The sequence below is a fragment of the Babylonia areolata genome, chromosome 1 (genome assembly GCF_041734735.1).
Source record: "Babylonia areolata isolate BAREFJ2019XMU chromosome 1, ASM4173473v1, whole genome shotgun sequence".
In the NCBI taxonomy this organism is placed as follows: Eukaryota; Metazoa; Mollusca; class Gastropoda; order Neogastropoda; family Buccinidae; genus Babylonia; species Babylonia areolata.
In genome coordinates, this window is record NC_134876.1 from 48594950 (window position 1) to 48605814 (window position 10865).

The window sequence follows — 10865 nt, forward strand, 5'->3', positions numbered from 1 at the left end:
AGAAAAAAGAAAAAAAAAAAAGAGGAAAGAAGAGAGAGAGGGAGAGAGGAGAGAGAGAGAGAGAGAGAGAGAGAGAGAGAGGGAGAGAGAGAGAAATAGAGAACACTGAACACTGAACACTGAAATGTTTAATGTCATTAGCTGAAAAGCTTTGGTGACAGAAGGTACAAATCAGAACAAAATGGTGCAAATAGTTGAAATGAAACAGAAAAAAACAAAAACAAACAAACAAACAAAATAACAACAACAACAACAAACAAACAAACAAAAAATTGAAACAACATAAACTAATAAGAGATTTGCGATACTTTGGCACCTTATCATTAGCTTAAAAATACATGTGACTGGTAATTTGCCTTTTTTTCAGTCGTTCGTCTCCAAGGTTTGGACACTACACAGAAAACAAAATACAGATAAATTATATAAAAAAAAATATTTACGAATGTAACATCTATAAACTGTGAGCACGGACTCGATACAACATCGATAATAACTTTGAAGAATAGTTGAATTTATACCAACATTTCTAAGCTTCTGTAAACAAAAAAATATAAATTGACATTTCTTATGAATGGAATCAACATTTCTGTCAAAAGTCAGCTTATTGTCTAAGATGGTCCCTAAATATCTATATTCATTGACCCTCTCCACTGTTTCACCAGCAATAACAAGGTTAGCTACAGGCAAGGGGTCTTTCCGAAAATCTATTAACATTTCTTTTTTCAATACGTTGAGATCCAGATAGTTTTCCTCACACCAACAACAGAACTTTTTAATTTCACTGAAATAAATAGCATCAGAGTTGGACAGATCTTCAATAGCTGAATCATCAGAATATTTTATGACAGGAGTTTCCTCCGTGCCTCTGCAGTCACTTGTGTACAGTGTAAATAGAACAGGGGACAGCACTGTACCTTGGGGTGCACCAGTAGAAGTAGAGTTTAGAGAAGAGTGGGCAGAATGAAAGCGGACGGACTGAGTTCTATTGAGAAGAAAACTTACTATCCAAAGAGTAAGCTTCGGATCAACATCCAAGCCTAGCAGTTTGAGGGCAAGGAGATGAGGTTGTATTGTGTTAAAAGCAGAAGAGAAGTCAACAAAAAGGATATGAACAAAAGATCCCGTGTTATTCAAATGAAGGAAAGCATTATGAAGGAGAGTTAGGATAGCATCGTCAGTACTTCTGTGTGGTTTATAAGCAAACTGAAGAGAGTCAAGCTGCTGTTCAGTGAAAGAATGAAGATGGCGGACAACAATTTTTTCAAAGCATTTCATCACTATTGAAGTCAGGGCAACAGGACGGTAATCATTTAGTGCTGTTAGGTTCTTTTTCTTAGGGATAGGACAGATAGTGGAGTTTTTCCAGATGCTGGAGACAGAGCAGTCCTTCAGAGACCAGTTGAAAATTTTACAGAACACATCACACAACTGGGAAGCACATGTTTTCAGTAATCTTCCGCAGATATTATTGGGGCCAATTGCCTTCGTGACATTCAGTTTTAAAAATAAAAATTCAACAACTTTTGCATCGATCTCAAAGTCCTCACCTGTGTTCCTATCTTTGATCTTTTCCTGCAACTGTGAGATAGCGCTATCCAGTTCCCTTCCCAGATCATTCCTTTCAAAGCGACAGTAGAAATCATTAAGTTTGTTTGAAAAATCAAGCTGTTCATCCCTTTTTTTTCATTTGACAAGCTACTGTTTTCCTTTTCGTTTCTCCAGTGATAGTTTTTAACCCATCCGATGCATCTGCCATTTTTCCTGTCTGAAACTGTTGCTCTACTTTTGACTTGAATTCCCTCTGTCCCCTTCGTAATTCCCCTCTAAGCTTCTTTTGTATCAGTTTCCTATCCTTCTTGTTCCCTGACTGAAATGCTACCTTTTTTTCGTTTAAAATGGTTTTGAGAGACTTTGAGATCCATGGTTTGTTGTTGGGGAAAAGTTTAATTATTTTTGTCGGAATTATCATGTCTTCACAGAAACTGACATAAGATGTAACAACATCAGCTGCTTCATGAACATTCTCACGGGTCAGTCAACACACTCCAGTCAGTACAATCAAAAAATCCTCTCAGTTCATCCACACTCTCTGACGTCCAAACTTTCACACTCTTTTTCACAATCGGCTCTGTCTGTATCTTTGGTCTGTAGGATGGGATTAAATGAACAACATCATGATCAGATACACCCACTGGTGCTAGGGGAACAGATTTGTAGGCATTAGGAATGTTCCCATAACACAGATCGATTGTCTTGTCCAGTCTGGTCCGGCAGGTAACATATTGTTTAAAAGAAGGTAAGGCTTTCTTTAAATCACAGTGATTAAAATCTCCAACAATAAAACACGGCGCGTCGGCAGAGATGAGTTGAAGGTCGCGAACAACACCTGTGATCGTCCTTCTTGCGCGTGCAGCAGATGCCTGGTCAAAGACTGGGGCATACACAACAGTCAGAAAAATGCGGCCGAACTCACGTGGCAGATATCGAGGCCTCAGCGACACTGATATGAGTTCAAGTTCCTGTGTTCACAGTTGCTTTTTCACACACACATTCGTACTGTCACACCACTTCTCATTGACATACAGGCACACGCCACCACCCATTTTCTTCCCCACTTTCTTGCAGTCTCTGTCCATTCTGTACGGAGTGTTAAAACCATCGATCGCAACACATTCATTCGACACTTTCTCACTAAACCAGGTTTCGGTAAAACAAAGCACACACAAGTTCCTAAAATCATTTAAAAATCAACAGTTTGCTCGTACTTCATTTAAATTACAGTTTTTGCCGTTTGGGTTAAGAGATCTGACATTGGATAAAATCATAGATGGCAGTGGGGGCTTAGTACTATTTTTTTCTGTCTTCTCTTCACGCCTCCTCTCTTTCCTCTCTTTCGTGCTTTCTTTCTCTCACCTTCTCTTTCATTCTCTTCATCATCACAAATGAGATCACGAGGAAACAGTTGCTCAGTAAAAGCGGATGGGTCGCGCACTGGCCGTAAACTGAGAAGGAAATCCCGGTCATAGTGTAAGGCGCCTATACCTCCTCGCTGTTCGCCATTTGAACCACACCACAAACACTAGTCCGGAATACAGCCAGCACCACCACAAACAGTCTCACAATTGTCACACTCTTCATCTTTAACACCTTGCACACCACTTTGAAACAATATAAAAGCACAAAGACAGGGCGAGGACAGCAAAAACAAGGATGAAGCACAGAGCACAAACACCTGCGTGTCGCCCCCTCGCGAAGCGCCACCTATATATATATATATATATATATATATATAGAGAGAGAGAGAGAGAGAGAGAGAGAGCAGCCAGCGACATTCATACCAATTAAAAATCATCACTTGATTAAATGATCTCACCGTGATTGTTTTCGTTGTCCTTTTCTCAGTGAAAACTGACGATAGTTCTGAGCAAAGAAATGTTTGCTTCCTTCCAGTTCAACGTTGTGTCCTTTGTGTCAGCCCAGTGCTTCTTTGTGCTCGACGGCTGGTTGGAGGTGACTTATGTGAACACGTCAGGGTCGCTGGCTGATAGAATGACTAGAACAGACTGTGACGAAGTGTCATGTGTTGAGCTACACCCACGTATCCCCCACCTTCCTACCTCCCACATCCTATCCCACCTCACTCATGGAATATGAGGAAACCCTAAGTTCCACTTTCGGCAGTTTGTTTCTCAGAAATGCAACTCCGCTGATTTCATGAGGCAATGAAAGCCTACCTACCCTAATCACTGGATTGATCGATAAGCAGAGAGGCAGGTACAAGAACAGACATGTAAGTAGATAGATAGGTGGATAAGACATACAGACAGAGAACGAGCGAGAGAGCGAGCGAGAGAGAGAGAGAGAGAGAGAGAAATCAAGGTGGTTTCTCAGAAATGTAGGCTAAACACCACGGAGTTTACGAGAATTAGCCTCTAGTAGTGTTCACAACCACTTTCGGAGCTTGGATGGCTAAAACGTGATGGAAAATCCCCACCGTCTTTCCTGATCATCAGGATCTAAAGCTAAAAATCAGAATTAAAATGGTGTGGCTCATGTCCTCCACTTTTCACTTTCCTGCAACTGGTCAGTACGAGTCAGTTTCCGAGGGTGGGGGTGGGGGATGGGGTGGGGTGGGGGTCATGGGAAGTGTCGTGACAGTAGGAGGGTGGTACTGGTGACAATCTCCATACAAAAAGAGAGAGAGTGGCTTTTGCTGGCACAGCAAACATCGTGCGCATTGTGGGGCTAAGACGACTGAAGTGATTCAGCGGCAGTGCAGGGTCTACTCTGGTGGCTGACCTAATAGTGACCTCAGACTGCTGATACTGGAACAGGATCAGCTGTATTTGGGGGAGAGTAACGTCACTGAGAGGGAGTTAAAAATAGGGTTGAAAGAAAACACACACGCACACACACACACACACACACACATGCATTCATGTATACATACATTGAGACGCATACTCACGCACAGGCGCACGTACTCTCTCTCTCTCTCTCTCTCTCTCTCTCTCACAGACACACACACACACAGACACACACACACACACACACACACACACACACACACACACACACACACACACACACACAACCCCAATCAAGCAATCAACACCGGGAATGATGAACAGAGATGATGCTATCAATGACGATGTCGGGATTTCAAGAGCCCGGCAGCAATGGAATGCGAGCCCCCCTCGCAAAAAAAAAAAAAAAAAAAAGAAAAAAAAAAAAAAAGAGTTCTCCAGTTTCGAGTTTCCTCGTGGTGGTTGTTGGCGATCAATAATCAACACTGATATATTTTACAGCACAGTAACATTCAAACATACATCGGACGGGTGCAACATCCAATCGGTTCAAGTGTTGGACTTTCAATCCAAAGGTCCTGGATTCAAATCAGAGCTTATTGTTTTAACTCACTCAGTACGGCCAGCCCTCTCTTCTCCTCTACACAGACCCCTCGGATGTCCAGTGGGTGTCTGAATGACCCAACCTTTAGCTTCCGTCGTCAGAATTGTGGTATTCTTTGTCAACATTCACCTCTTCAGTACAAGAGCCTTCCGCTTGCAATATTTTGATGATGGTAATTGGGGTGAAACGCTGTTAACGTCGTCTCTTTCGCCGTTCGTATGGAGAGAGTTAAGGTTGTAGAATTTCCCGATCTCTCACGTCAATGGATGAGCAGATCTGCAAGTGCCTAAACCGCCTTCGTGTGTACGTGTACAGGCATGCATAAGATCAACTACGCACGTTAAAGTTCCTTAATCCGTTTCAACGTTCGGTGTGTTATGGTAACAAGAACATCTCCATTCGTTCATATGAGTGAATGTAGTAGTAACTGCCCATGAACGAAGAAGAAGAAGAAGGAGAAGAAGAAGAAGAAGAAGAAGAAGAAGAAGAAGAAGAAGAAGAAGAAGAAGAAGAAATGGACATCGCCAGAAGCAATCAGAAACATTGGGCAGGTTCTCAAGACTAGAGTGTCAGTGTTAATTTCAGTTGACGTGTTTCTATATTTACTTGTGGAAATTCCGTCTTCATGAACTGACTTCGTGATAAGACGAACGCCCCCCCCCCCCCTCTCTCTCTCTCTCTCACATTTAAGTGAATGTATGTGTGTGAGTGCGTGCATGCGTGCGTGTGTGTGTGTATATGTGTGTTTGTGTGTGTGTGTGCGCGCGCGTGTGCGTGTATGTATGTATATGAACTACACACACACACACACACACACACACACATATATATATATATATATATATATATATATATATATATATGTGTGTTTGTGTGTGTGTGTGTGTGTGTGTGCACATGTGTATGCGCGTGTGTGCATATTCGTGCGCGTGTTTGCGTTCTTGTGAGCGTGTATGCATGCGTGTGAGTGTATGTATGTGCACGCGTGTGCGTGCGTGTGAGTGAGTGAGTGAGTGAGTGTGTGTGTGTGTGTGTGTGTGTGTGTGTGTGTGTGTGTGTGTGTGTGTGTGTGTGTGTGTGTGTGTGTGTGTGTGTGTGTGTGCTTGTGTGTGTGTGTGTGTGTGTGTGTGTGTGTGTGTGTTTCAGTTTGACGTGTTTCCACATTTGTCCATGGGAATTCCCATTGTTCGCGACAGTTCCGGTGTAACGATAGAGAGACTGAGACAGAGAGAGAGAGAGATAGAGAGAGAGAGAGAGAGGGGGGGAGAGGGAGAGTGTCAAAGAGACAGAGAGAGAGACAGGCAAAAAGACTGAGAGTGGGACAGGTAGTGAGAGAGAGGGAGAGAGAGAGGGAGAGAGGGGGGGGGGGAGAAAGTTCGAGAGAGAGGCAGAGAGTAATAGACAGACAGACAGACAAGCAGACCAAACAGACAGAGTAAGTGTGTGTGTGTATCGTGAAGGAGAGAGAGAGAGAGAGAGAGAGAGAGAGAGAGAGAGAGAGAGAGAGAGGCGCCCTTCCTGCGAAGAGATCATTTCCTTGTCAACCACTGCTGAGAAAAAGCCAAACAAAATGAAATAAGAAGCCATTTTAATTCTCAGAAATCAAACACAGCCCCCCCCCACCCCACCCCCCAGCCCCCTACCTCCCCATCCACCCGCACTGAAATGACAAAGCGGTGTTAGAAAAACGCCAGGGAATTATGCTGAACCCATGTCAATGAAGAGAAAACCGGATACACATGCCTTAATAAGGCGACACACATGCCTTGACAAGACAGCTCGGGTACCTATACAAGAAAAGGGGAGTAATGGTTTGTGTCCAGCATTCACCGACACATTACTCAAGTCAGGCAATGGGGAACAGGTGAAAAGAACACCAAAATACTTTCAGACACTTTTGGAAAGGAAGTAATACCAGAGAAAAGAAAGAGAAATCAAGTATTTACCCAACACAACCTGACACACATCTAGGATACTGGATAAAGAAACTAGATACTGCACTCTACTAAACATCATACCAGCAACGATTTGAAACGGATCGTAGCAACACAATAAGCACAGGAAGAGTTTGTTTCACGAATATAGTCTTTCGCAAGCAGACATACAAAAAGAACGCACAAAAGGTGGCTCTGAAGAACCCCCTCCCCAAGAAATCAGAACACTGCAGAAAGCCTTCGTGGTAAAGTGTATATAACTTCCCGGCCATACTTATGCACGAGTGATAAGTGACTCTATGCTAATTAAAATGGTGATGGGGCATGATACAGTTCTTTATTGCATAATGTTTCTTCTCCATGAATAAGATTACTTTGCCACGGAAACAGGAAGGCAGGTTCTTGTAGAAAATAGATATGTCTATCGTTTGATTTATTCATCATGCCGACAGTTTTTTTTCCTTTTTTGGGGGGGTTGGGTGGGGGCGGGGGGTGGGGGTGGGGGTGGGGTGTGGGGTGATATTATATAAGATGTAAAAATTGAAAGTAAAGTTTGTTCTGATTCCAAGCTTTCTACGAGTTCTCGTTCTTGTCATTCTTCATTTTCGGGGTTCAGATTAGAAAAAAAAGAAAGACATATTTATTTTAAGCTTTTGCTTTGCCACACATAGACACACTGAATTCACCACAGAGACAAAACTGAATTCAAATATTTAGCACACACAGACTAACACCACTGCATAATCAGGAGTGACGAAGGGGTGCCCTAAAGCTTGGTGACCTGTGGGAACAAAGCGGCTGGTCCACACTGACAATCAACGGTCAACACTACAACAGCCAATGATCAAAACGTACAATCAATGGTCAACATTAACAGTCAATGGTCAACAATAACAGTCTGACGGGAAGGGATGAAAGGACTGAGGTCCGGTGGCCAGGACAGTCACTTTTTCTTGCTGCCGGGAAGTTTGACAGGACCATTGTGGGTGTAGATATTTCGTCCCAGAGGGTCCGACGCTTTCTGCAGCTTGCTGGCTGGTAGCTTCACCTTGACCACAGCGTCTACGGAACCCTTGGACTCTCTGCCCTCCCAGTAAGCGCCTCTGTCGTCGTAGTTGTTGCGGGCTATGGCGGCTTTGCCAGAGGAAGGCTTCAGTGTGGTGAAGTACACTTTATCTGGAATCATCAAAAGGAATATTTGAGTTCGGTGAATCTTCCACCCCCCACCCCCGAAAAAAAACAAACAAAAAAAAACAACAAAAAAAACAAACCACCGCACAAACACGCGCGCGCGCGCACACACACAATCTATCTCTCTCTCACACACACACACACACACACGTGCGCGCACACACACACACACACATCTGCATACATACATACATATACCCGAACACGCACACTGAGGGATTGTGAAAATGGATTTTTGCAATTTATATGCGTGCACGTTCACACACACACACACACGCGCACACACACACGCACGCACATGCACATGCACTCTAGCACGCACGTCTTGCACAAGGCAAGCGTTCATACGAAGGATATGGTTATTGAAACATTTAAAAGCAAGAGCATGTTAGAGTGAGAAAAAAAGTGCAGGAGAGAGAGAGAGAGAGAGAGAGAGAGAGAGAGAGAGAGAGACAGAGACAGAGACAGAGACAGAGAGCATGCAGACAGGAAATACGAAATACAAAAAAAACAAAACAAACTTACTCCCTCCATGGGCCCCTGTTACGCTGGGATGAATTACGCCTGTCTTCCTAATGGAATCAGCATTCTTCTGGGTGGTGTAATGATACACCGTCTTCTTGGAAGACATGCTTTGTTTTAGTTATTAGTGTGGGATCCAAACGTTTTTTGTCTTTTTTCCCCACCTCACTATGCTCTTTCGGATAGAACGAACACCACTCTTCGTCCGGGCTCTACGTGTGGCGCAAGGCTCACCGCACTTCTCCTTTTTAACAGCTGACGCAATGCTGACGCAATCGAACAAATTGAAACTTTTTCTGGGAAACTGGGCTGTCCTCACTTTGCACGTCGAGTCACACTGACGGCCCAACTCATGCCAGCCACGTCTTCATGTTACGGTGACGCGACGCGACACGGAGAGGCTATCTGCTTGTTCTCTCTCTCTATCTTCTTCTTGTGTGTGTGTGTGTGTGTGTGTGTGTGTGTGTCCTCAGTTCAGTGGACACTTTTCAAGATTTGTCTGTGTGGGAATCCCTGTTACCTTGATGACTCGTCATGTAGGTCTGAACACAGCCAGTTAAAACAAAAATCATGATGAATTTTTTGCGACATGATTACTGACAGCTATACAGATTTGAGCCCTTTGCAAACGGGAACGCTCATGGTTCAGCCGGAAGAGCGACAAAAAATGGAGTAACAGCAGTCCAACTGGGAAGTTATCAAGCAGTGATTATGCACACAGAAGCATTACGTGATAAAAAAAAAAAAAGATAAAAAAAAGAGGTCCAATTGATACATTGCATCTGTCCTCTTCCCTGCTGACCCATTGTCATTCGGGTGAGCTGATGGATCGAGGTCCCGTGTGTACCATGCACTTAGCACACGTAAAAGAACCCTTGGCAACAAAAGGCTAAATTCTGTTAAGAAATCACTTTGATAAGAAACAAATATGCAAATGCAGACATGCAGGCAGAAAAAAAGAACGGAAAATGGGGGCTTTTGCGCTGTACCAACATACACTCGATTGGGGGAGCAAAACAAGTTTAACAGAGGAATCTGATGTAACAATACAACACAGTACAATACTATACAATACGATACAATACAATACAATACAATACAGCGCAATACAATACAGTGCAGTACAATATTACTTCTTCCATCCTCTCTGACCATCTTCTGCAGTCTGCAAGGTCACAAAGTCATGCAAAAACCAGTGAAGCGAGAACAAAGAGAAGCACCCCGTTGAGATGCAGAACATGGTTCCGCTGTCCTCCCGTTCAGTGACAATGCTGCCTCACGCGGCTCGTTCTGATGCAGCCTCAACTCTGACAGTCCACAGGGAACTATCAACATTACGCCACCGGAGCTCACACATCAGAGGAGACCCTGCACTGCCTGTTGAGTCACTTCGGTGGTGTTTATCAATGCTTGTTCTGGTCTGATGTGTGCAGGACACCACTTAGCAAGTCCGCTGCTAGCGATAATAATGATGAACAAGAATGTTGTGCATTAATACAGCGCTGACCCCGTGCCTCTTAAAGCCTTTTACAAGACACAGGAATATGAAAAAAAAAAAAATGTTGAGATTCTTGAAAATAGTGTAACACGACTCACAACTCACACATTTCTAGCACCCTCCTACAACCCCCCCCCCCCCCCCCCCACACACACACCCCTCCCTACACATACATCGATGCACATACACGCACAAAGATGGTCAAGGGGAGAAGGAACTATAGTTTAAAATACTGTTTTAGCAAATACATTTAAGTTTAGATTAGAAAGATTTAATTGTGGAGTAGGGATTACTTGTGGTAGAGATTTCCAAGAAACCAAGGTCAGTGGTGTGCAAAATTCCGAAAACCATGGTACTTTCATCAGTAACGGGATTTTGAAACATGCGCGTGCTAAACAAGAACACAAACCAGGGCGGGGTGGACTGTAAATCTTAAGTTGGTCAGACAGAGTTCAGTTTCAGTTTCAGTAGCTCAAGGAGGCGTCACTGCGTTCGGACAAATCCATATACGCTACACCACATCTGCCAAGCAGATGCCTGACCAGCAGCGTAACCCAACGCGCTTAGTCAGGCCTTGAGGGAAAAAAAAGGTGAATAAATAATAGATACACAAATAAATAAATAAATAAATACATAAAAACTATAATGTAAAAAAAAGAAAAAAAAAAAAGAAAAAAAGAAAGAAAAAAAAGATAACAATGATGATGTAAAACATGAAGACACACATTCACATATACACCCACACATGCATAACAGATATACACCGAACATGCAGTTTCACAGATACGAAAGCACAGTCAAATACATAT

At 43.3% G+C, this 10865-nt stretch overlaps 1 protein-coding gene across 1 annotated transcript; it reads right to left on the reverse strand.

The window, feature by feature from the left end:
* Nucleotides 1-6641: 6641 nt before the first annotated feature.
* Nucleotides 6642-8788, reverse strand: LOC143283650 (uncharacterized). Its single transcript, XM_076589858.1, has 2 exons — nucleotides 8562-8788; nucleotides 6642-8021 (listed from the first exon to the last, which is right to left on the reverse strand). Exons 1-2 carry the CDS (start codon nucleotides 8665-8667, stop codon nucleotides 7789-7791), a joined length of 339 nt encoding a protein of 112 aa, XP_076445973.1. The 5' UTR covers nucleotides 8668-8788; the 3' UTR covers nucleotides 6642-7788.
* Nucleotides 8789-10865: the final 2077 nt, after the last annotated feature.